The 25,847-nt window shown below is 47.7% G+C and overlaps 2 protein-coding genes across 3 annotated transcripts in view; one reads left to right on the forward strand and one right to left on the reverse strand.

The window, feature by feature from the left end:
- Window positions 1–905: 905 nt before the first annotated feature.
- On the forward strand, window positions 906–14,305 carry NPHS2 (NPHS2 stomatin family member, podocin). 2 transcript variants are annotated; one of them, XM_036015398.1, is made up of 8 exons: window positions 906–1,385; window positions 3,094–3,197; window positions 5,280–5,352; window positions 5,619–5,701; window positions 8,443–8,646; window positions 10,912–10,967; window positions 12,271–12,349; window positions 13,398–13,682. In XM_036015398.1, the coding sequence occupies exons 1-8, from the start codon at window positions 1,076–1,078 to the stop codon at window positions 13,437–13,439; spliced, it is 951 nt and encodes a 316-aa protein (XP_035871291.1). In that variant the 5' UTR covers window positions 906–1,075; the 3' UTR covers window positions 13,440–13,682. The 2 variants fall into 2 exon arrangements, with proteins under 2 accessions (XP_035871291.1, XP_028386822.1); XM_028531021.2 differs by having other exon boundaries at window positions 910–1,385; window positions 13,546–14,305.
- Window positions 14,306–19,712: 5,407 nt separating this feature from the next.
- The window catches only part of AXDND1 (axonemal dynein light chain domain containing 1), a 47,420-nt gene continuing 41,285 nt past the window's right edge, over window positions 19,713–25,847 (reverse strand). The window contains exons 23-25 of the mRNA XM_028530917.2: window positions 25,456–25,538; window positions 24,254–24,537; window positions 19,713–21,040 (exon numbers count right to left, since the gene is read on the reverse strand). Of these exons, the coding sequence (XP_028386718.1) occupies window positions 20,955–21,040; window positions 24,254–24,537; window positions 25,456–25,538 (453 nt within the window). The 3' untranslated portion in view covers window positions 19,713–20,954. The remainder of the gene's footprint in view (window positions 21,041–24,253; window positions 24,538–25,455; window positions 25,539–25,847) is intronic.

A 25,847-nucleotide genomic window follows, 5' to 3' on the forward strand; every position in this document is an offset into this window, starting at 1 on the left:
TGAGTGGTGGGGGTGCCGGGTGGAGGGGGGCAAAAAGGGGCCCTGGGGACATCTGTAACTGTGTCGACAATAAAAATAAAGTTCATGTCCACGTGTCATGAGTTCTTTAGCTTCTACATTTCCCACACTATTCTTGCCCTCCCCCTGTCTATTTTCTACCTACCATCTATGCTACTTATTCTCTGTACCTTTTCCCCCTCTTTCTCCCTCCCACCCCCCTGTTGCTAACCCTCCATGTGATCTTCAATTCTGTGGTTCTGTTCCTGTTCCGGTTGTTCGCTTAGTTTGCTTTTGTTTTTGTTTTAGGTGTGGTTGGTAATAATGGTGAGTTTGCTGTCATTTTACTGTACATGTTTTTTATCTTCGAAGGGGGGAAATGGGACAACTGGAATAGCATAATCAACAAAATACATTAAAAAATAAAGTTAGAGAAGAAGTGTCACATGAACAGTCTCAAGCACTAGTAAAAACAATAAACTAATGGAACTACAGGCATAATAAACGCCAGAGAGGGCAGAGGTCTAAAAGAGTTCCTTGCCCCGTTTGAAAGCCTAAATCCTCCCATCAGCCCCACCAGCACCGTCACGGGTTAAAGCAGTGGTTAAAGCAGCCTCAGGACGCGTGGGGCCGGGCACGAAACAGATTAGGGGGAGGCGGGAGGAAGGGCGGGCTTGGGGGAAAGTGGCCAATTTTACCCTGAAGTTACCCTGATACGGGGCGTGCAGTGTTCCCTCGCGCTCTCGGGCAGCCCCGGAGGACCACCCACTGAGCCCAGGGCCAGCACGGCCACCTGCGCCGCACCTCAAGGGCATCTTCCACGGGGGACACGTTCACGTCGTCAAACACCTTGACCTGGGACGCGGCTTCCACGCCGCCTCACTGTTGGAAGTCACACCCAGCCTACAACTCGTCTGAGAAGCAGCTGCCCCTCGTCACTCGGACGAAAGCCCCCGCGCGGTGACCGCCCCGGGTCCCGCCCCCGCCCCGCCCCCGCCCAGGTTCATTACTGTGCCCCAGAGACACGCCAGCAGGGGACTCTGCAGGGACCGCGCTCCGGGGCCCTGCCGCTCTGGGGATGGAGAGGACGGAGAGGTCGGAGAGGTCGGAGAGGAGGGCTCGGAGCTCCTCCAGAGAGGCCCACGGGAGAGGCGGCAGGTCCCCCCACAAGGACAACAAGAGGGCGAAGGCCGAGCGGGGCGGTGGAGGCCGCGGGCGCCGGGATGCGGGGCGCGAGCCGCGGGACCTCGGGCGGGCAGGGAGGCCGGCGGAGCCGGAGCCCCGCGCGCCGCCCGCAGCCACCGTGGTGGACGTGGATGAGGTCCGCGGCTCCTGCGAGGAGGGCACCGAGGTGGTGGCGCTGCTGGAGAGCGAGCGGCCCGAGGAAGGTACAGCGGGCAGGCTGGGGACCCGGGACCCGGGAGGGAGAACGGCCTTTCCCAGGGGCGCCCAAGGGACGTCAGAGAAAGTGGAACGAGTCTCCGCGCCCAGAGCCGCACAGGCTGGAGCCTGCTAGACCCGCTCCTCAGCGGTAGCTTCCAAATGCACCCGAGAAAGGCAAATAACTTCAACCCACCACTGTTGGTCTCGAGGGCCAGCCAAGGATGGGCGGTGGGAGGGAGCGTGTGGTCCAGGCGGGGGACCGGTCCACATGGCCAAGGAACCACAGCCGCTGGTTTCTGTGGCCGTGCGAGCGTGTACGGGCGTCTCGTTTCAGGAAAGTAATGCACGAGCCGGTGGCTCTGGGCACCCATGCGGCTCATTCTTCCCTCCTCGTCCCACCCCTCAGTCCTACCTCAAAGCACGTTAAGGTTTCTTTGGATCGTTTTTCTAAAAGTAGAGGCAGCAGAGGCAAGTGGAGAAGAGCCAGACCTGGGTTTAAATCTCAGCTCAGCCGCTGGCCAGCCCTGCGCTCATTCTTCGGCATCACACCAGGCCTGGCTCACAGGGTAGGTAGGCAGTTGTGAGGCTGACAGGAGGCAAGGCGCCCGAAGCGCCGTGCACAAAGCCTGGAGCAAGGAACACACTCAGCTAAACCAGGACCCCGGCAGGCGGGAATCACCTGGAAAGGTGTCTTCGGCTTCCGCAGGTGAAGCAACCCTTAGGAACAAATGTTTCTGCCTCCAGTCCTCTTTACAATGGATGAAAGGAAAAACATTTATCACGCCTTAAGCATAGGATGAAGCTTAAAGGAAACAGTAAGGGGTAGGTGTGTTGTATCGTTTTCTGCTGGCTTTGGAATTGTAACAAGTCCTGGTTACCAGGGATGCAGTGCATGCTGGGGCGTTGAGAGTGTTGATTTGAGGGGGATCCGTGCAGCCAGGGCCATGTTGTAGGGACCATGTTAATGCCATTTTGCCCAACGGATGGCCTTCCGTCAGACAGAAACTCCCAGTCATTAAATGGTCCTTGGGTTCGGTGCCCCAGTAATGCTGAGGTTAGAGGTCTTGTATGTGCTCAGACCGCAGTGGACAGGGAGGGAAGGAAGGAAGCCCAGGTGTTTTATTGAGTATTATCATTCCCTTGTCACAGATGAGGAAAAATGCTGGGAAATGAAGTAACTTGCCCAAGACCTACAGCTGGGAAGTGGAGGACCAGACTTCTAGAGTGAGACAGTCAGTCCGGTGGAAAAGCCCGTCCTCGCACGGGGCTGCCCCCTGGTATCTGGCCATGGTCCCAGCACGGCCACCTGTGTGGGCTTCACTCGGTCTCTCCAGCCATCAAGTGGCTGGAGCCCAGGACCCTAAGCAGTGGTTGAGAAGGTCTCCCTGAGGATGAGGTGGCCTTGCTGACCCTAGCCCGGGAGGTTCCTGTGGCTCCGGGGGGAGGGGAGCGGGAGGCACCAGGTCCACTCCTCTGCCTCACGTAGCTCCACGCTGCGCCAGCCGGGCTACTTCACCTGCCACAGGCCCACCCAGCCCTCCACGCAGACGGTGCCCTGGCCCTGTGAGCTGACCGCCCCCAGGTCCAGCTCACTCTGCTGTTCCCACCGAAGTCTACAAACGCTCTGATCCTAATACCAAGGACTGGACCAACAGTTGCCAGTCAGTGAAGATGGTGAAGTTTCAATCTTCTTCTTCTTCTTCTTTTTCTAAGGTACCAAGTCTTCTGGTTTAGGGGCCTGTGAGTGGCTTCTTGTCCTCACGTCCCTGCTCTTCATCATCGTGACCTTCCCTTTTTCCATCTGGTTCTGCATCAAGGTGAGATCCCGCGAGGAGCCAGTGATCTCCTGGAGCCTCGCAGGAGCCACTGCATGTCCACGCTCACTCCTGCGTGTCCGTACTGGCTGTCTGCTCTGCGTGGGATGCCGTCCCCACTCACCTTCCAGGAGGGCGCTCACTCCTCTCAGACTTTGCTCGGCTGTAGCTGGGAAGCCTCCCCCGCCTCCCCGAGACTGTCATCCCCTGGCTTGTGCTCCTATGTCGCTCTGCTTCCACGTCCGTTGTAGTAGCAGCTACCATGTGGATTGATATAATATTACATGGCAGACCCGCCCAGAAGAGATCACAATGTCCACTTCTCAGGCAGCTTCCCTGGACCATGAATGACAATGATCTCTGGCCCACAGGTGGCTATGCTTGCCTGTCTCTGAAGTAAATGCAGACCTGCGTCAGTTTGGGAAGCACGTGCCAACACAGAATTAGAAGTGCAAGGGCTGTGCTGGGCGGCATTGTCTGTGTAATATTAAGGGGGCGGAGAACGAGAGCAGGCAGGGAGAGCCCTCAGGCGATGATGCAGGTCTGACCCCGGTGCTGTGAGAACAGGAAGGAAGGGGGGACTCTGAGACAGCCTTGGCCAGTCCGAAGCGGAACTCCAGGGCAAAGCCTGCTTCCCAGAGCAGTCCCGCGATGGGCGGAAATGGCCAGAACCTGGTGCCCTGCTACTCTTAGTCATTGTCCAGAGCTGCCCGGCAGGAGCGTGCCCTTGACTGGGACACTGTGGATGCTGCTGCGGCCAATGCTGACTGCTTTCCCTCCTCCTCCTCCTCTTCCTCGTAGCCTTTGTCATAAAAGGACATTGCATGTTGTCAAATGCCTTTTCTGTATCTATTGAGCTGATCACGTGGCATTTCCCCTTTTTTCTATTGATACTGTGTCTTACATTCAAGTGCAGGTTAAACCAACTCTGTGTTCCTAAGGTAAGTCCCACCTGGTTATGGTGCATCATTCTTTAATACGGTTTGTTATGGTATCAGGGTAATACTGGCCTCACAGAATGACTTGGGAAGATTCTTCCTCTTCTATTTTTGGAGGGAGAATTTGTGAACTAGCTGGTACTACTTTTTCTTTCAGTGTTTTGCTGAATTCACCAGTGAAGTCATCTAATCCTGGATTTTCCTCAGTGGGAAAGTTTCAAACCACTAATTTAATCTTTTACTTTCAGTTTTTTTCAGCTTTTCTTTTTCTTCTTGAGTCAGTTTTGGTAATTGGTGTATCTATAGGATTTGGGCCATTTCATCTACATTATCTAATTTGTTGTCCTATAGTTCATAGTACTTTCTCTTCTAATATTTTATTTCTGTAAGGACAGTAGTGATATCCCTGAAATCATTCCTTTTGATTCGATTCTGGGTTTTAGTAATTTGATCTTCTCTGTTTCTTTGGGGTTTTTTTTGGGGGGGGGGCGGTCAGGCTAGCAAAATATTTGTCAATTTTGTTGATTTTTCCAAAGAACAGGCTTTTGGGTCTTCAGATTTCGTCTCTTGGTTTTCTATTTTTCTACTGCATTTATTTCCGCTCCAATTTTTATCCTCTTCTTTCTGCTCGCATTAGATTGAGTTTGTTCTTCCATTTCTAGTGTGCTAAGGTAGAAAATTAAGGTATTATTTTGAGATGTTTCTCATAGTTTGAAACAAAATACAAGAAGTGGTATTAAAATGTACCCCTCTTTCTGCTAGATAGCTAATAACTGATACATAGGAAGCTAATAATGCAGCAGTCACAGGAAGTACAAGACTGAGCGTGCTGTGGTAAGCATGCTGCGTTTTCTTTGATTTAGGGAATGCCGGGCATTCGTGGAAGCATTGTTTTTTTTAGATAATCATGACTCTTTAATCAATATTCTGTTCACGGGCTCAAAGGTTAACACGGCCGATATGCTTTTTCATTGGTTTCTGAAATTTTACACTTACTAAATGTAGATATTGAAAAACCAGAGTATTTTTTTTCTTGGTTATCAAAAGAAAAGGTTCCTGATACCTGGGATTACTCTAGCACAAATGCCTTCTGAAGACTTTCTTTGTCTTTCTCGGGTTGATTCAGAAGTGTTAAATTTATCCTTAGGTTGTGCAGGAATATGAGAGAGTAATTGTACTCCGACTAGGACACCTGCTCCCTGGAAGAGCCAAAGGCCCTGGTAAGAACCATGCCCTACAGGCATGCCCATTTCTTCAATCCATGCATATTTGTAACTCAGACCTCCGATTACATGAAGTGACTTGATTCATGGTGTCTCCGTTTTCTGATCTGTTGTTTGTAACACGGGTTAAAAGAAATCCTTCCAGGTCACGATGACCCAGGGAGAGGATGGGTGGGTGCAGAGAGCTGAATGCCAGGGCCGGGCTGGCTGGAGGAGCACGTAGGCATTCACCTGTCACTTTCTCCTCCCCTGCTTGCTTCTAGGCCTTTTCTTCTTCCTGCCCTGCCTGGATACCTACCACAAGGTTGACCTTCGTCTCCAGACCTTGGAGATACCCTTTCACGAGGTGAGCCGAATGATGGATTTTTCTTTCTACGCTTTACATGGCTGAGTTGTCAATGCTACCAGTTTCAATCCAGGGAAAAATGATAATTGAAGATAGAAAGTAGAAAAGGGAACTAGAGATTGGACTCCATCAAAATTAAAAACTCCTGTACAGCAAACACCATAACAAAATAAACAGACAACCTATGGAATGGAAGAAAGTATTTTCAAGTAACATGTCTGATAAAGGCTCATATCCAGACCATATAAAGAAATCTTACAACTCATCAAGAAAGCAAAATAAATAAATATAAACAGGAAAATGGGCTTGTGATGGTTAATTGTAACATATCAACTTGGCTAAGCTCTGTTACTCAGATATTTGCTCAGAAGCATCTGTATGTTGCTGTGAAAGTTTTTTTTTTTAATTTTATTCATTTATTTTTAGAGAGGGAAGGGAGGGAGAGAGAGAGAGAGAAACATCAATGTGCAGTTGCTGGGGGCCGTGGCCTGCAACCCAGGCATGTGCCCTGACTGGGAATCAAACCTGCGATGCCTGGTTCACAGCCCGAGCTCAATCCACTGAGCTATGCCAGCCAGGGCAGTATTTTTTACATAAGATTAATATTTAAATCAGTAGACTTCGAGCAAAACACATTTCACTCCATCCTAAGGCTGGGCCTCGCCCGGTCGGCTGAAGGCCTTAAAAGAAAGCTTAGCTCCCCTTGAGGAGGAGGGATTCTGCCCAGTCTCAGACTCCAGCACAACGCCGACTCTTCCTCGGGTCTGCTGTTGACCAACCCTGGAGATTTTGGACTTGTCAGCCTCTACGATTGTATGAGCCAATTCCTTAAAATCTCTTCCTCTCTGTTTCTACACATGCGTGCACACACACACACACACACACACACACACGACTCTGTCTCTCTGGAGAGACCTGGCTAATACAGACTTAACATTTCTCCAGAGAAAATACACAAATGGTTAACAAACACATGAACAGATGTTCCACCTCACGAATCATTAGAGAAATGCACATGAAACCACAGTGAGACACCACCTCACACCCACTAGGGTGGCTACCAAAGAGGGACAAAAAAATCCAGCCAGAAGGTAACAAGGATTTGGAACCCTTGTATACTGGAGGTGGGCATGTAAAATGGGGCAGCCACTATAGAAAACATTATAATAATTTCTCAAAAAGTTAAAACTAGGATTACCATGTGGCCCAGCAGTTCCACTTCCGGCTATACAACCCAAGGAACTGAGAGCAAAATTTTGAAGACATATTCATGTACCTATGTTCGCAGCAACATTACGCACAATAGCCAAAAGGCGAAAGCAACCCAAGTGCCCATCAGTGGCTGACTAGACAAACAAAATGTGGTACATATTTACCGTGGAATATTATTCAGCCTCGAAAAGGAGGGAAATTCAGACATGTGCTGTGTCATGAGTGAACCCTGAGAACATTAAACTAAGTGAAATGAGCCAGTCACGAAAAGACAAGTATGGAATGATTTCACTTATACGACCTGGAGTAGTCAAATCTGTGAGGCCGAGAGCAGAGGGGTAGTTACAGGGGATGGGGCGGGGCGGGGGGGGCATGCAGAGTTGCTGCTTCACGGGTTTTAGTTTTGCAAGATGAAAAGCGTTCTGGAGAGTGGTTGCACGACAGCATGAGTGTGCTTGGCACTACTGACTGGGCACTTAAAATGGGTAAGATGGTAGATTGGGGGTTATGTGTGTTTCACAATAAGAAAAGTTAAAAGAAGCGATAACACCTAGATTTTTGTATTAGTAATTTAAGTGTATAAGCTTTTTCTAAATTCCAAAATCCCCCACTTTCAGTTTGAAGTTCTTTCTCATACTTTCTTTTGTGAACTAGACCTATAAATAGAAATTATGTATATTTTAAAGGCTTGTTTTAGATAATGAAATGTAAAAAAGGAAGACATGAGACGTACTCATAATCCTATCACCTATAGATAGATGTCGACATCTTGGAGTGTATCCTTTCGGACTTACCTAGGTGTGTGGTTATGTTTACAGACAGGAACACATATCAAACCACACATTGTATTTGGTAGCATAACTTTATTCACCCCACAATTTTCGGGATCATCTTTTCTTACATTAGCTATGTTTCTACCCTTTTATTTTAAAAGGACATGCAGCCTTCTGTTGTATGAATGTACATACCACAATTTACAATTCCCTGTTGTCGATATCAAGTTGTTTTCAATCTTTTATTACAGTGAGCAATACTGTGAATAACATCCTTGCAGCTAAACCCTCGAAGTACATCCTGCGATAGTGTCTACACAAGGAAACGCTGAGAAGATGCCTCCAATGCGGCGTTGGGGCATCACCAACCTGCCCTCTAGCGTGTGCCCAGCCAGTGGAACACCCGAGGGCTTGTGTACCATGCTTCCCTTTCAGCACTTTTTTTGGGGGGGCATCAATTTAAAAAGACCTGATAAACAGCTGATTTTTTCACATAAGCAAATTCTTCCTGATTTTTTTCACAAAAGGGTTTACAACAGGATTCCTTTAAATCATGAGTTCTTTAGTGTAGTTAATAAAAAAAACTCCATAATCTTCAAAAACATCTATTTTGAATAAAAGATAGACCGAGCATTCATTTTTTTTTTCTTGCTATAATCTTACTCCGAGAATCCACTTGAACACATTTAGTGCCCCTAACCCTGCACGGGGAAGGAGCCAAGGCATCAGGCTTCGCACTGTCTCTTCTCTGCCTAGGTTGTCACCAAAGACATGTTCATAATGGAGATAGACGCCATCTGCTACTACCGAATAGAAAACGCCTCTCTCCTGCTGAGCAGTCTCGCTCAGGTGTCCAAGGCGGTCCAGCTCCTCGTGCAGACCACCATGAAACGCCTGCTGGCGCACCGGTCCCTGGCTGAGATCCTTCTAGAGAGGAAGAGCCTCGCCCAAGATGTAAAGGTACTTCGATAAATTTCACGTTGAACGTGTTGAAATCTCTCTTTATCTTTTTTTTTTTTCATTCATCATGTGTTGAATCTTCCATGTGCCAGACTCTTGACATTCCAGCTTGCCTTGTTACATTGAATTATACTTTATGTATTTATCCATTTGTCTTCCCAGGCTATGAACTCCATAATGACAGTAATGACAGAGGTCATATTTCACTCACTTCTTTGTCCTCAGTACCTGACACAGGGCTGCCACACAGCAGCCTGATGACATTTTTTGATCCACAAGAAATGGTCCTGCTGTCTTGGCCTCGCCTCTTGCGGTCCTTCCCCCAGTGTATCTAATACCGCAGCCTACTTAGCATTTCTCCAGCTGCCGTGCCTCCTCTGGGCTGTTTCCTCTGCAGGGAACACTTCCCTTTTCCCCACAGGCAAATCCTATTTGTTCTTTTAAGGTGCCACCTCCTCTGTGACTCTTTTTCAACATTCCTTCCTCTCACCAACCTCCTAAATGAGTCAGTCTTCTCAGGATCCTCAATGCACTAAACTTATTAGTTATCCAGCCACTAAGAAATCGTCAGATGATGTGGGGGGGCTCCACCTGCAGGCCACCCCCCCCCCCAGGGATGAGAATAAGTCTACCAAGACATGATCTGCTTGGGGAGGAAAAGTGGCTGATCTCTCAAAGGAGAAGGGCCAGGAGCCTGTTCCTCAATGGGCTTTTACTGGGTTCATTTACACAAGAATTCAAGTAAAGCTCATGAATCATTGTTAGGCAGTAAGGATCAAACAATAGACAACAAAGAACTCTGAGGGCCTATTTTGAGTCAGGGTCAGATAGCTAAAGAGCTGTAAAACTTTGAGGAACAAACTTACTTCTTGCTTGGACCCTTATCATTTCATTGAGAGCATTCTAAACAAAGCAGGTTTTACAGGATTTTACATATTCTTTCTTAGGCCTGATTGCCCAGGGAACCCACCCTTTCCAGCACAGGGCTGCACCACCCTCTGTCATTGTTTCAGGCTCAGGTGGAGCAAGGGAAGTAAGGCAGCCAAGAGATTAGGAGACTTCTCCCAGACAGAATGAGGACTCAGGCTTTGTCAAAGCCAAGGGGTGAGGGTCCATCACCCCCTTTTGCTGTAGCCCCCAAAGTCCTTCCTTGGGGGCCTCCCACGTGATCGTGTCTGTCTTAGATTGTTCCCCGCTTAGGGAATCTTACCCGTCATTGGCTAACCGACCAAGCGTTGGGGGCCAGTTATGAATGAAGTAAAAGGGCAGAGGTGGTGCTCCTGCCAGGGAGATAAGCTTTTATCTCCTTGGTGGCTTACGGTCCAAGATCACTCCCTCAGCCTTAGCCTTGGCGGGGGGGGGGGGGGGGGGGGGGGGGGGGGGCGGGTTGCAGCTTCTGAAACCAGGCAGGGTGGTTCCCAACAAGATATAATTAAAAAGGAAAAGAATTCGAACACACATGTGGAGCTCCATGCCTTGACACTTTTTCTAGAACCCACGGTTCACTTTCTCCTGCCTCCTGGGACTAGGATGAGAGGGGGTGGAAGCCACCAACAGGAAGGACATGCCAGCACCTGCTATTAAAAGCCATTTGGGAGCGAGGCTACAGACTCTGGTTCTCTAATAAATGCATATTATTTTATTTTATTTTGTTTTTAGCCTCACCAGAGGACATTTTTTTCATTGCTTTTTGAGAGAGAGAGAGAAAGAGAGAGGATAAGAGAGAGAAACACTGGTGTGAGAGAAACATCAACTGGTTGCCTCCCATATGCACCTCGACCAGGGAGCGAACCTGCATGTGGCCCCACTGGGGACCGAACCATGCAACCTTTTGGGTTATGGGGCAATGTTCCAACCAACTGAGCCACACTGGCCAGGGCCTAATAAATGCATTTTAAAACAGACTTAACAACTACACCATCTGTATTACTTCCCATTGTTTTTATTACAAATTACCACAAACTTGGTGGCTTAAAACAAAGCCAATTTAATCTTTAACAGATTTGAAGGTCAGAAGTCCAAAATCAGTTTCACTGGGCCAGAGTCAAGGTCAAAGTCAGCAGGGCTGGTTTCTAATGGAGGTTCTGAAAGGAGACTCCATTTCCTTGCCTTTCTCAGCTCACGGCCCTTCCTCCATCCTCCATCTTCCACGTACACCCCCACCTCACCTCCTCTTCTGCAGTCAGGACTCCCTCTGCACTCCTGAAGGACACTTACAGCGCCCCCTGGAGGTTGTCACTAACATCTCAACTCTTCCCTTCACAGGTCGCCTTGGATTCAGTGACCTGTATTTGGGGACTCAAAGTGGAGAGAACAGAAATGTGGGTAGGAAATTAACGGGGAAGAACAAAGTGATAAATCAAAATATTTTGGTTTCATTTAAAATTTTTTATTTGATAACTTATTTTCATTGCATGAGTATGACTATAGCCATATATTTGGGGGAAAAATAGAAAAAAATGCCAATCATCTCATACACATTCACAATCACTGTGACATTTGGCCAAATTACCTTCACATTTTCTCTCTACGGATTAAAAAATGTTTTTGAAATAAAACTCAGCTTTTATGATTGTTTAAACCATTTTAAAGTACAATTCAGTGGTTTTGAGGATATTGACAAAGTGGTGCAGTCATCACTACCATCCAATTCTAGAACATTTTTATCACCCCTCCCCAAAAAGCCTACATCCATTAAGCAGGAACTCCTCATTTTCCCCTCACCCCCCACCCCCTGCTAACCACTAATCTACCCTCTCTCTGGACTTGCCTATTCTGGCCATTTCGTATAAATGCAATTCCACAATATGTGGCCGCTATGTCTGCAAGGTTCATCCATGTGGCAGCGTGAGTCAGGACGCCACCCCTTTTTATGGTCGAACATTCCATTGTGTGACTGCACACAATTCTGTAATCTACGCATTGACTGATGGGCACTTGGATTGTTTCCACTCTGGGGCTGTTATCAATAATGCTACGAGGAACATTCATTCATGTGCAAGTTTCTATGTGAACATGTTTTCAGTTCTCCTGGGTAGATACCTATGAGTAGAATCACTGGGTCATATGGTAATTCCGTATCTAACTTTCTGAGGAACTGCCAGATTATTTCCTCTCTATGTATCTTCATAGTTACATTCAAGATAAAAATTAAAATTTTGTATCTTTTATGCAATACATTAAGTATTGTTCTTATTAAGTCAGTTCTACTATTTTCAAGGTCACTTCTCTAATATAAACGTAGATGACTTCCCTTATCATTAATAATGTGGCTCTTCAAAGGCTTTTTGTATTGTTCAATTTTAATAGCTGGGATTTAGATTAAACTAAGTGGAAAAAAATCAACATAATCCATCAACACAAAATGTGTTGCACATGGAAAGAGAAAACCATAGCTCTACCATGGCATCAATGATCATAAAAATCTGCATTTGAGGCCCTGACCCTGGAGACGGTCTGCCCACTGTCTAACCAGCGACCTCAGGACGGGGCTCTGTTAGGTCAGAATCTGCCACGCATCGTGACAACAACAGCGGGCAAAGTGGTGACACTGTATGGGAACTCTGACTGCTGAAAGCAGTGCCGCACACCTACCTAACCCTAACGGAGTTCTCTCTTTCCCAGTAAGGACGTGAGGCTGCCGGCCGGGCTGCAGCACTCCCTGGCTGTGGAAGCCGAAGCGCAGAGACAGGCCAGAGTGCGGGTGAGCCAGCGCCCCGCAGGGCATCCACCTCGGGGCTGTTCTTTGAGAGCCCTGGAGAGTCCGAGTGGCCTGCTCATGCAGAGCGGTTTCCCTTTGCTTCCTTACATCCTAACAGCCCGCCCCTGCCCCCATTCATCCACTTTGGGAGGGATCTGCCTTGTGGCCCCCCACCTGCTACCAACTCTATTAAAATCGCCGTCTTAAAGTGTGGTTAGTAGCTCCTACCTGAGTAATGCAGCATCTCTCTCCGTCACACCCTCTGTCTGAGGCCGTTGGTAATGGCAACACTCTCCTCCCTCTTGAGTCTTGTCTTGGCTCTCTCTCCCTCAAGGCTTCTTACCACTCTTCATCCTTCTCTTACACTGGCAGCTTTCCTGGGTCATATGAGCCCCCGTCACCTCTAGGTTAATGACACCCAGACCTGTCTCCCTAGCTTTGTGCCAGCTCTGGAGGGACACCCAGGATCAGGGCCCGTTGCCCCAGCACCAGGGTCGAGAGAAGGCTGTGCCATAGCGTCTACTCACCCGTGCCAGTGAGGAGGAAGATGCGGCCGCCAGCAGCTCCCAACTTGTGTGGGCGGGAAGGGGTGCTGGGAAGAGGACTATGAGGACTGAGGGGGAGGCCGGTTTCTTTTAAAGAAGAGACAGTAGGTTGGGGGGAGACCCCTAACCACAGAGAAAGTTGAGAGCTGGGGGCAAGTGGGGAGCAAGGGGAGGAAGATGTCCTCTGGGCAGAGTTGTGTCTGGTCCCCTTTGCCCACTTTAAGGTGGGATTTAGGTGGTGACATTGGTGCTTTTTCTGCTGAAATGCTTACATTTCAGACTTCAAAGTGAAAAGCATTCATTTTGCTTCAGTTGGGAGTCACCCTTTCAGGACTCCGTGTTTTTGCCTGGGACATCGGCCAACCTTCTCTCTGTGTGGCTAAACCCTGCTAATCTTTCGGGGCCCACCAGTCATAATTAATAGCTCCCCAAACACTTCTACTTGCCAGGGTCCTTAACAGATTCTGTCCTAATTTACAATTAATAGTGGACTCTGTGTCCCCTAGAGCAAGACCCTTAAAAACGAAGACCGCCTGTTCTATGCTTAACAGCACCTGCCACATAATAGATGCTCAGTGCTTGCTGAGCAGTGCTTGAAGCGCTCAAAGAACCGAGAAGAAACTCACTCTGCTTCTCCCCACGCCTGTTCCCTAGATGATCGCGGCGGAAGGGGAGAAGGCCGCCTCCGAGTCCCTGAGGAGGGCGGCTGAGATTCTGTCAGGCACACCGGCTGCCGTGCAGCTCCGATACCTCCACACCCTTCAGTCCTTGTCCACGGAGAAGCCCTCCACCGTGGTGTTGCCGCTGCCGTTTGACGTGCTGAATTTCCTGTCTTCTCCCAGCAGCCGAACTCAAGGGAGCATCCCCTTCCCCAGTGCTTCCAGACCAGTTGAACCACTGAATCCTAAAAAGAAAGACTCCCCCATGTTATAGGAGGCGCGAAGGATAATGAGAATGTGCAGGGGCCTGCCACGGAACAGCCACGTCCCCGAGTGTCCTCGCTTCCCGCCCTTCCTTCGGTCTCCAGGTAGAACGTCCTTGGAATGTGTGATGTCACCGTGCATGAGAAGACTGTGACATCACGTGGTGTCGGAGAAGCCATGTATCAAGTTTAAATGGACCATCCAATCAGACTACTTACGGGAAAGAGCTTTAGCCAGCCTGCTACTTCGGAAAGGATTTTGAGTCTATATATGGCTAGACCCAGACTTCTGAAGATGTGGTTCAAAGGTCCTTGGTGCTGTACGCCCTCTGGCCCTTCGGTGAGGTCTTTGCTGCCCCCAGGCCCCTTCCGCAGGCCCCTGTCATTGTGCCATCACACTGGAATGTGCAGTCCTGGCTCGGGATGCAGGCTTCCCTCCCTCTTTACTGGGAACCCAGAGGTACAGCTTAGGCACTTCCCCAACCACACTCAGCCCCACGCCTAATCCTGAGACCGGCACCATAGCGACATTGGATGTTCCTGAGTGTAAGGAAGAAGTAAGAGAGAGGTACTTGGGCCGCATATAAAGAAAGAATTTAAATGGGATTTGTTTTATGGAGACTCCTTTATAAATAGAGAAATAAAGAGACAAAACCATTGATCTGATACGTGTTGCTTAAAATCTGAGGAAGCAGCACTATAAATATGGGGCTGACGTATTTTCAGTATAGAATTGACCAGCTGCCTTATTTTTCAAACAGTAATAACACTATGTGATCTATACATACCGTGAAGTATTCTTTTCTTATATAACATAGATACCCCCTGATACGAATATATTTCGATAATTGCTCTCATTTTCCATTAACTTGCCTTATGCAATTAGGAACATATACCAACAGAAAAAATTAGCCAAGTAAATAAGCATACTGAGATATATAGCAAATCCTCTATGAACTTTTAAAAAAATCAATGACACTATAAAACAATACCAATGTTACAAACATATGACTAAAAGTCGTTGTGTCAGTACAGTGGGAATTTCGATGTGGCTGTAACAGAGAAGTGGCGGTAGCTCCCCCTGGTGCTCACTAGGGGTAACCTCTCTCCTTCGGAGCACCTCCTGACCCTTCCTGCTGTCCCACGCTGTCCCTGGAGATGTTCTCCTGCTATCTGTCCTGGGAACATTAAATATTCTGTGTAAAAACACCTGTAAACGAGTGTTGTTTATAAATGTTATCTCACAAAACCCTGCCGAACATCATTTCAGAGAGAAGTGTATCCTGAGCTCCTAACAACGGCCCTAGAAATTTTTGTGGCATTCTTGTGTGGTGAAGATAGGCTGTTGAGGCTAAATGCAATAAGCCAGTCAGAGCAAGACAAATACCATATGATCTGACTTATAGGTGGAATCTAGTGACAAAATAAACTGATGAAGAAAACAGAAACAGAAGCGTGGATATACGGAACAGACTGACCACTGTCAGAGGGGAAGGGTGGGGCCAGGGTGCTGGATGAAAGCAGGGGAAGGGATTAGCCAAAAAACGTACCTGTGCACACAGAACCCCCCCACATGCAGACAGCAGTGTGGTGGTCGCCAGAGGGAGAGGGCGAGGTGGAGGAGGGGGAAGGAGGGGGAAGTGGGGACGGAAAGAGGTTTTGCTTGGGATGGTGGGCGCATGATGTCATGTGCAAATGATATGTTTTTTATTGAGTTGTACACTTGAAACCTGTATGGTTTTCTGAACCAATGTCACAATGAATAAATAAATAAATAAATAAATAAATAAATAAATAAATAGCAGGAACAAGGCCCTAACCAAGGGCACTTTGCCTATCCTGTTATATCTCAGTCACTTCAATACTCCTCCCCTCTGCCATCCCTTCTGCTCTCTGAAAAATAACAAAACTCCCTAGCAGTCGAATGTAGGAGTCCATCATGATGCCGGCCACAGGGCCATCTCTGTCATATGTCTCTAGGCCACCTTCTCGCCTCCATCTGTCACCCGGCCCTGCTACGCCCTTTGGCTTCAGCCGAGCCACGAGTCTTCCTGGGGTCATGCAGGATGACCAGGTGATTTTAAACCTACATAGTCACTCAACCAAGGATTCAAGTATCGATACAAAAATCTGCTTATAAGCTTACTATATATTGAGATACCTTTCCATTTTGTTTTAAAAGACTGTTTCATCCAGTTCTGAAAAATATTTCTGTATGTTGCTGAGAGAAGGTCTCCCCAGACCCTGCTCCCAAGGGGAGATGCTGAAGCCAGAGGAGCAGGCGGAGCCCCAGACCGAGCTCGAGGGCCGGAATACGAGGAGTGGAATCCGAAAGGTGGTCGGGTCCAAGGAGGCCAAAGGCGGCGGTGAAATCTGCCTGAGCCAGGAGTGAGGCGCCAGGGAGAGGAAAGCGAGCGCTGAGGAGGCAGACCCAGTGAGAGGTGGGGGCGGAGCTGGGTGATCTCCCAGAATGTCTGCTCCATCAGGGTTTGCAGTTCGCTGCTGTGCACCCGCCAGGGCTCCGCCACAGACGGCCCAGCCTGTTTAAGCGGCCAGTGGCAGTTAGACAGTCCCTGAAGTGGGAGGAATTTTCTACGGCCACTGTGTTGGCCCATCCCCATCCCAGGGTGCTGTTCACTGAAGCTAAGATGGCATCAGGAGTTGCTGATCACTTTTCGCCCCCTATGGATGGTTCTTGAGCACAGGTTGGCAGATAGGGAATGGCTAATGAAAAAGGAGGCAGGGTCCTGCTGGTTCGGGTGTAACCAGACCTGAGAACAAAATAAAGAGAGAAGCAAATGCCAGGGTCATAATGTAATAGTGTAAAGTGGCTTTTATGGTCCTTTAATAATTCCTCGTGGCATGTTTCTTTTATCAAAGGCAAGTCTTGCCTATGCACCTGGGGCGTGCCTGCGGCACCACCCGCTGGTCGGTCTGCTCTGATGCCCCCAGTGGACATTTAGATTTCTCATGAGCTTGCCACAGGGCGCCATCTGGGTCTACTAGGTGGTCTGTGGTGTCTTCGGGTGTTAACCAGTTGTTGGGATGGGAGGGCTGGACGGGAGAGAAATAATGGGATGAGCTGCTAAGAAACTGTATTCTGGGTGGAAGGGTGCAGTGACTAGTTAGAGCATTCCTTCAGAGACTAACCAGGTGAGCCGACAGTGCTGTCTGCAAGGCCCCAGGAGCCGAAGTCTTCTCCTGAGACCCGGGTGCTGCACCCCAGCTGGTTACCGGTCGTGAGGTGATGGTGCCACAGCTCTGCTGTTTCGACGCCCCGATATCCAGAAGGCCCTGCAGGCCCTTCTGCCGGCCTCTGCACGCCACATCCCTGGTGGGGGGAGGGGTATGTCCAGATGGATCCTCCTCATTAGACTGCTCCTGGTCCCTACAATGTTCCTTAACAGAATCCATTGGGTCTGTGAGGGTTCTGACGTCCTCTAGAATTTTGGCTTTTTTTTTTTAATATATTTTATTGATTATGCTATTACAGTTGTCCCATTTCCCCCTTCACTTCCCTCCCCCCTGTACCCCCTCTCCCACCCACATTCCCCCCCTTTAGTTCATGTCCATGTGTCATACTTATGCGTTCTTTAGCTTCTACTTTTCCCGTACTATTCTTGCCCTCCCCCTATCTATTTGCAACCTACATTCTATGCTACTTATTCTCTATACCTTTTCCCCCTCTCTCCTCCTCCCACCCCTACTGCTAGCCCCCCATGTGCCCTCCATTTCTGTGGTTCTGTTCCTATTCTAGTTGTTTGCTTAGTTTCTTTTGGTTTTGCTTTAGGTGTGGTTGTTAATAATTGTGAGTTTGTTGTCCTTTTACTATACATGTCTTTTCTTTATCTTCTTTTCTTAGATAAGTCCCTTTAGCATTTCATAAAGTAAGGGCTTGGTGATGATGAACTCCTTTAATTTGACCTTATCTGAAAAGCACTTTATCTTCTCTTCCATTCTAAATGAGAGCTTTGCTGGATAGAGTAATCTGGGATGTAGGTCCTTGTCTTTCATGACTTGGAATATTTCTTTCCAGCCCCTTCTTGCCTGTAAGGTCTCTTTTGAAAAATCAGCTGACAGTCTGATGGGAACTCCTTTGTAGGTGACTGTCCCCTTATCTCTTGCTGCTTCTAGGATTCTCTCCTTCGTTTTTACCTTGGCTAAAGTAATTATGATGTGCCTTGGTGTGTTTCTTTTTGGGTCCAACTTCTTTGGGGCTCTCTGCGCTCCTTGGATTTCTTGGAATACTGTTCCCTTTGCCAGTCTAGGGAAGTTCTCCTTTATTATTTGTTCAAATAACTTTTCCACTTGTTGGTCCTCCCCTTCTGGTACCCCTATAATTCGGATGTTGGAACGTTTAAAGGTGTCCTCGATGGTCTTAAGCTTTTCTTCGATTTTTTGAATTCTTATTTCATCATGCTTTCCTGCTTGGTTGATTCTATCTTCCTTCTTGTCCACTGTGTTGTTTTGAGACTCAGATTCCTTCCTTTCACTATTGGCTCTCCTCCGTATATCTTCCTGCATCCCTTTTATGGTAATCTGCATTTTTTCATGTAATTTGCATCCAAAATCAACCAGTTCCGTGAGCTTCCTGATCACCAGTGTTTTGAACTGCACATCTGATAGATTGGCTATTTCTTGGTCACTCAGAAGGATGAGTCCTGGGGGACTGATCTGTTCTGCTGGAAACATATCTTCTGTCTTTCCCTATCTCTCCTATTATTTTATTTATTTATTTATTTTTTCTCTGGTCTGGTCGCTCTTGTTATGGTAGGGGGTGGAGCCTTAGGTGTTCACCGGGCTGGGTGCCCCAGTCGCTAGATTGTGACGTTATATGTGGGGGCGGGGGCGGGAGCGGGGACAGGAGGGATCAATGGCGACCTTTCCGTACTCCTGGAGCCAGACACTTCCCTGGGATTCTGGGCCGTGAGCTCTGCCCTGGTCCACAATCGCTGCCCCACTGATTCCCTCAGCCGCTGCTTGCGTACTCAGGGATCACCGCTGCACCGCTGCGCTCCCGCGCCCCGGATTGCTGTCGCGCCGATTTTGCGCCAAATTTCCCCCGACCTCCGCGCGCCTGCGACCCGCGCCAGCCCCGCACCCGCTCGCTCCGCTCGTCGTCCCCTACCAGTCTGGATGTACGGGTCTACTTCAACTTCTAGGTTGTCCGACTTCCATTTAGATAAATCCTCTGACAGTTCTGATATTATGACTGCAAATCATTGTTGTAAATTATTGTTGTTCTGTTCTTGGTTGTGCGAGGAGGTACGGTGCGTCCACCTATTCCTCCATCTTGCCGGAAGTCCGAATTTTGGCTTTTATGTCAGTATATTTGCTCTTCTGCTTCCTGTGGGAAGACACGTGCTGTTGGGAAGCATGCTTGGAATCCCAGGAATGGGCAGAAGCAGAAGTCCCTGCAGCCTTTTAAAGTAAAATGCAAAATGCAGGGCACCCAGGTGATACCTGGGTCATTGATCTCCAGTGAGGAAAGGCAGAGAGCAAAAAAAGACAGCCCTGTCCACATGTGCCAGGCCGTACCACGGTCACAGCAGCAGGACCCCAGTGCAGGACCAGGTCTGCTGGGAAGGAAGCACAGGGCACCCATATGCACAGCGGGGGTCTGGGTATGCGGTGAGGGGCCAGGCCTGGTGGATGGGGGGCTTGCTCATCAACCTTCCTAAGGTCCCTGAAGTTAATGAAAAAGTATTAAAAAAAAAACAACTATTCTTAAAGCCCACCTAAAAGCCCCCAAATTTGCTAGAATTGCCCCAGATCTGTTTGGGAAAGCAAGAGCATGGCAGGGTATGCCCCAGCAGGTGGTGACGTTGAGTGCGAGCCTCACCTTTGTCTTTCATTTGACCGTGACCACAGCCAACCATCTGAAAAATTGTGCGTTTTCTCCCCCAAGAGTAAAGAATCATCCAACAGGCTTAGCATTTTTGAAACCCATTCCACATACATTTTGATAATGGCCAGGAGCAGGCCTGGCCAGGGGTTTGGCTTAGAGAAGTCTGGAGGCTCTGGGGTTGCAGTTGTGGGTGTTGGAGGCTCAAGAAACAGGCAAAGGTCTAACGTTTCAGAGATAAACCCAAAGGAACACAAAATAGGTGGAGCCACAGCCCCTCTGCAGGGGCAGAAACCTCACCACAGACGTCTGGAGACCGAGATGCACAGCAGACGCCAGGGAGCCAGGAGCAGAGAGGCGGGGAGGAACCCTTGCCACGTGACTGCTCAGAACGTGCCTTTCGCAGGTTAGTCCAACTCTAGTGCCTAAAAGGACCCAAGGTCACAACCGGAGCAGGTCAATGAAGCAATAAAAGCAAACAATGAAGGTTCTGGGTGAACCTTCAGCAACACCGGCCCCTGTAAAGGAAACCATCTGAACAGTGGCCTGACGGCATGGCTGTTGTCACACAATCTAGACATGCGTCCAGCAAGTGGGGGCTCTGACACGGATCGGCTCGGTGACCTTGGGGAGTCTTACAAGCATTTTGGGCCTCAGTTTCATCTTCTGAGAAATGGGGATAACAGTATTGCCCCCACCTACTTTGTAGGGTTATTGTGAAGACCAGATAAATCATAAAAATGCCTGAAATTGTAAGAAATTTGAAAATGCCATAGAAACCCAGGGGTAATATCAGGATCCTCTTCTAAATTGAAAAAAAAAAAAAAAAAACCAAAAACTTACAGACATGGACAACAGTGAGGTGATCACTGAGGAAAGGAGCCTATCAGGGGACTACCAGTAAATGGTAATAGAAAAACATAATAAAGATGATATAAAAAATAATAATAAAAGAATGCTTTTTATTTATCACTCTTTCCCACAGAGTGCAAAGTCTTCAAAACACACTGTTTTCTTGACAGAAGCAGATATTGTCACAGACCTCTGTTAGGGAATCAATTGAAGAGGCCAGCAGACTTTTGTACAAGCTGTCTTTAATCTGGCAAATAAGCCAATGTGCTGGTTCCCTACAGCCACCACGGTGAGTTTCAAGGGAAATGTTCTCGGGCTGTACGTCATGGTTTTTCTACTAGCTGTTGCCGAGGGAGTACCTCCAGTGAGCCACACAGTTACCTCGACAGCACAGAGAGATCTGGGGTGTGTTCGGGTAGGGGAGCCACGGCGACCCCCAGCACCCTACGGGTGCTGCTTGGTCTTGGTCTTACTGGGTTTACTCCGGACTTTGGATTTGCTGGTGAGAGTCTCCTCCTTGCGCTGTACCCCTGAAAAGACAAAGACAATCAGAATGTGGTAGGAACGCTATCTCATAGTTACTAAAGATGTTCTACTTTACAAAGCCTTTTTAAAATTCTGCTCTGCTTGAGTAACTGCTAAGCTACAAACAGGCTCTGAGCCGGAAATTTGACTCTGACTTTGTTATCGGGATCCAGAATGCATTTCCTCAAAGTTTAAGTGAGGTCAGTAGCCTGAGTCGTGGGTGCTGGAAAAGGGGGCCATGTGGTCAAAGAGGGAAGAGGAAGAGGAAGAACATTTACTCCGTCCAGCTTGTACACACCCCAAGCGTGGCAGAAAGACGAAATTCAAATAAAGGGAATGTCCAGAATCCGCCAGGTCCACCCCTGCGCCCCTATTCTGTCTCCTCCCTCCCTCCCCCCAGCCTCCTGCACCCTACACGAGCCCCACCCTTGGGACGGGTGCAGGAGGCCTTCGGCCATCGAGCCTACTACCCCTGGCTGCTCCACGACACCCAGCTTTGCAATCGGATGCCTTCTGACTGGCTGCTGCCATCTCTTTGCCACACTTGGTCACCTTGTCCACACCCTCATCCTGCTGTTAAGTGTCACCTTGCTCATACCCTCATCTTGTGTTTGAGTGGCCCTCCCCACTCCCAATCATGGGCCTCACTGCGATCAGATTCTCCCTTGTAAACGCCCCTGATTCCCTTCTCCACTCACAGCTCAGAGCACCGTGATTTGCTAATTATTAAAAATACTGACCTAAAACGGAAGTACCTCTCCCTACTCCGTCCAGATCTCCTTTTTACTCGGCATTCGCAAGGCTCCGACCTCCACCTTCCTCTTCCGTGCCTTCACCGCGCAGCTCCCGGGGGAGAGTGACCTCCCTGCACCAACTCGCACCAGTGTGACATGGTAGGTGCCACGTGCGTGTCCCGTTGCTCCAGAGGGGTCTGCGTTTTTAAAAGAAGCTGCCTGCTAACCCCCCCAAATGAGTAACTTGGGATTTTCCAGAGAAAATATTCCGGTCACCTGGCTAGCATGGGGGCTGCCCTGCATGGGAGACAATTCCCCTACACAGGCAAGGCTTCCTGTCCTGCACTTTTGAGCCCCCAGGTGATGGCTCTGACGGGTGTCCAGACGGCAGGACACGGGGACTACGCATTTGTCTAGGTGACTCTTTGTAGACTGGGGACTAATTGTGCATAGCTGTCCTCTATCCATGACAATGAAAAATGTTAAATTCTGGTTGTAACCTAATCCCCAAGACCTTTATGGAAATGAACAAAACTAAGGTCGCTCATTCCATATTGAGGTGACCTCTCCAGTTTAACACACAGGCCTTTTGTACGGTTTGCATATTTATTTTTTCGGTCATCAAGAAAAAGTTCAGTTTTCAAAGTATCAGGATAAAATTACTCAACAATATAAGAAGATGATTTTTTTTTAATGCATGAAACTTATCTGATGCATATTTAAACCTAAAGCTAAAGGACTGTCGCACTAGGAATAATTGACATTACACCAACTCAGAGTTAAGAGGAGAGAAAAACGGGCCCAGACTCTCCCTCAAACAGTGTCGATACACGGTACCCGGGGTTGGAGACTGCTGGGCACTGGCTATCTTATGGCTGTTGCTGGGGATGTGGGTACAGGTAGGGGCTGCAGCAAAAACCAAAAAGTGGTAGCTTCCCAGTCTGACCCCTGTACCAGGAGCTGTCCTGGGAACAGCCCACAGGTCAAAGATGACAACCAAAATAAAGAACAGTCTCCAATACTGAGGATGTTGAGAACTGCTTGAAGGAATATATAGCACTGATTAGAGGTACGAAAATAGTTAAGTGCCTTTTCCTGGAGAATGAAGAAGACTGCTCCCATCACAGAAAATCCAGCAAGTACCAAAAAATAAAGGCTAAAATTCCATCAACCAGTGACAATGTCTGTCAATATTTGGGCATATTTACTTCTGGCCTTTTCTTTCTAGCTTTAAAAAATACCATCATATCTAATTTCTTGCATTCGATATTTTAACACAAGAATTCCCCATGTCATTATAAACCCCTCAAAAACACCATTTGTAGGGAGCTGTTTCTTGTGGCGTGGAAAGGTAGCTCAGCTCCCATGTGGGAAACCAGTGGGAAGTGAGTCAGCACAAAGGACCACATCCACGGAGAGGTTTTCCCATGGGCAATCAGGCCTGCATTGTACCTATGCTGCTATGAGACTTGCTTTTGCTAAAAATCCCTGATCCTGAATTGAGGCAGCAAGTGCTTACTCTAACTTCCTAAGATCTGTGTCTCCCAAGTCTTAAACCTCCTGAGTATGGAGTGTAACCAGTTCAACCACTTTTCCCCTTGGTCTGCAACACCCTTCTCTTTGAAGTAATTAGCAGCATTCTTTCCTTTGTTGTCTGGAAAAGGCAATCCCTGCAGCGAACCTGTGCATGGTAAATGAGGACCCTCTTCTGATGTACTGTGCCTAGAGAAGCAATAAAAGCCTGTCCAGGTGGGGGCCAGGGCCCTCTCTCTCTCTCTCTCTCAGAGAGCGGCCATGTCGTCCCTTTCTCTCCACAGGACTTCTGTTGTCCGTGTGTATTTGTCTCACGGCCACAACACATGCATCCTACCAGCCAGGATCTGCATCAACCATTTTAATAATTGTATAATATTCAGGTATATTAATGTAGCATAACTTATTTAGTATTTCTTCCATGATTGGAGAGATATTGCTTCTATTTTTGCCTATTATAGGTAATGATACACTGAACATTTCTGTGCATTAATTTTTTTCCTATATTTAGGATTATAGATTCTCAAAGGTTAAATTCTTAGGTCAAAATATTTGTCTGCTTTTAAGGCACATCCCACACATACTCTCCAGTTATTTTTAGAAAGGGTTATATCTGTCTGTCCACCCACAAGCTTTCTGAAAAACTACCTACTTCACCCCTTCTGACCAGCACTGTATCTTTTGTTTTAAACAATCCTTGCCAGTTTTATAAGTAAAAATTTTATCTCAAGTTAGTTTACTAGTCTACAATTGTTAGTCATTTAGTTTTCTTTTTTGTGAGGTGTCTGAATAAGGTAGTTAAGTAGTTACATGTATGTGCAAGCCTATGAGAAGTATGAACTAGGAAATCAACACTAAATTCATTGATACTCTTCTGAAATATCTGTGGCCCAATCAAGTTTTCTTTCATAAATACAACCTAAATGAAGCAAATGAGAAAGCAAGCCTCACCTTTCTTCAGGGGTTTTGAGGAACTTTCTGCTGGCCTGATTTCTTCTTCTTCTTCTTCCTCTTCCTCGTCTCCTTCTTCTTCTTTGTGATCTTCCTCTTCTCCTTCTTCTCTTTCTCCTTCATTTTCTTCCTCTTCTTCTCCTTCAGTCTCCTTCTCCTTAGACTTCTGCAATGCTTCCTCCAGTTGTTTCTCCAGTTCTTTATTTCTTATGAGGGTGTAATGAAGTTTCTCATTCATATCATCAAACTTCTGCTCTGCTCGTCTGGCTCGGTTGGCAGCCTCCCTGATGTGGACAAAGTCCAGAGAAACACAACGAGATGGGAAAGTGTGAAAAAGTGCCAGTCATGGAGAAAAACCCATTGTCTAAAGAAGGCAGTGGGATTAGATGAAGGCACCTGCTGATGAAGGGTGTAAATAAGGGACGTGGCGGCATCACTGATTAGCCAAGCACTGGGGGCTGGGGAGCTATGCTGGCTGGTAATGGCAGAGTGGCAGTCACACTGCCATTTAAGAACGTGGGTATCGTGTCTTAGTGAGATCTGACTTTGGGGTATTTAGAATTCTCTATCGATAGTTAAAGAACCCGTTTTCAGAAGTTATTTTCTGCTTCCCTTCATTGATGTGATTCAACAAACTAAATGCAATGGTATCCCTTCATTAAAAAAAAATCCAAAGCAAAAGTACCCAGAAACACAGTGTCTTTTTTTTCATTCTCTTCTTTTACAGACCTTTAAAAACAGATTCTACACTCAAGGAAGCCAGCCTGAGAAATGCTCCTTAATAACCACAGCACATGTCTACAAGGCTACGCTTCCCCCTGCCATCCTCAGCCATCCAAATATACCGCCCCTCCTACTTTGGGGTTATGGAACATTCTTTCTTGCACACAGTAGTTTCTCCCTGTCCCACCTATTTCTCTAGTTCACTTCTTAGAAACATACTGAAGTGGATCACGTCTAACATCCTATCCTCCCCCCCATACACACTTTGACCTCTGTCATCTCCACTGTGGGTGGGGACAGATGTTGCTATGACAGCACTGTCGTTCCCTGGCTCTAGATGAAGATTTGGAGATACCCATCCCACTAGTGAGGATGAAGGAAGCAGGAGAACCAATGGTCAGCCAAGAAGTGTGGATTTCTCAGCAAAACCTCCTGGCCAGCATCTTCATCTTCTTACCATCAAGGTGCCTCATACTTACATTAACTTCTCCTGTGTGTGTTCGATTATTGACATCGCTTCAAGGTACTTTGGGGCCAATGCACCCTGGTCAGCTGACTTTCTCTGACAAAGGAAATGTGTGCAATGAATGAACTGGGAGTCCCGACAGTTAATAGTCTACTTCTTCGGGATGTTCTGGACCAAGCCTCCCAGAGTATCTTTTCCTACTCAATACCACCCATATTTATACAGTAGATAATTAAGCCCACTCTCCACAACAAAAAAGAACAGGGATTTCCTGTGGCCAATAGCACACCACTTCCAAATTACTCGTGCTGCAGGTGGTCACAGATTCGATGAAAGTTGTAAAGAAGCAAGGAAAACAGTAGCAACGGAAAGAAATAGGGAAGGAAGAGGCTGAAAAAGCAAATA

The sequence above is a fragment of the Phyllostomus discolor genome, chromosome 14 (assembly GCF_004126475.2).
Source record: "Phyllostomus discolor isolate MPI-MPIP mPhyDis1 chromosome 14, mPhyDis1.pri.v3, whole genome shotgun sequence".
Taxonomy (NCBI): Eukaryota; Metazoa; Chordata; class Mammalia; order Chiroptera; family Phyllostomidae; genus Phyllostomus; species Phyllostomus discolor.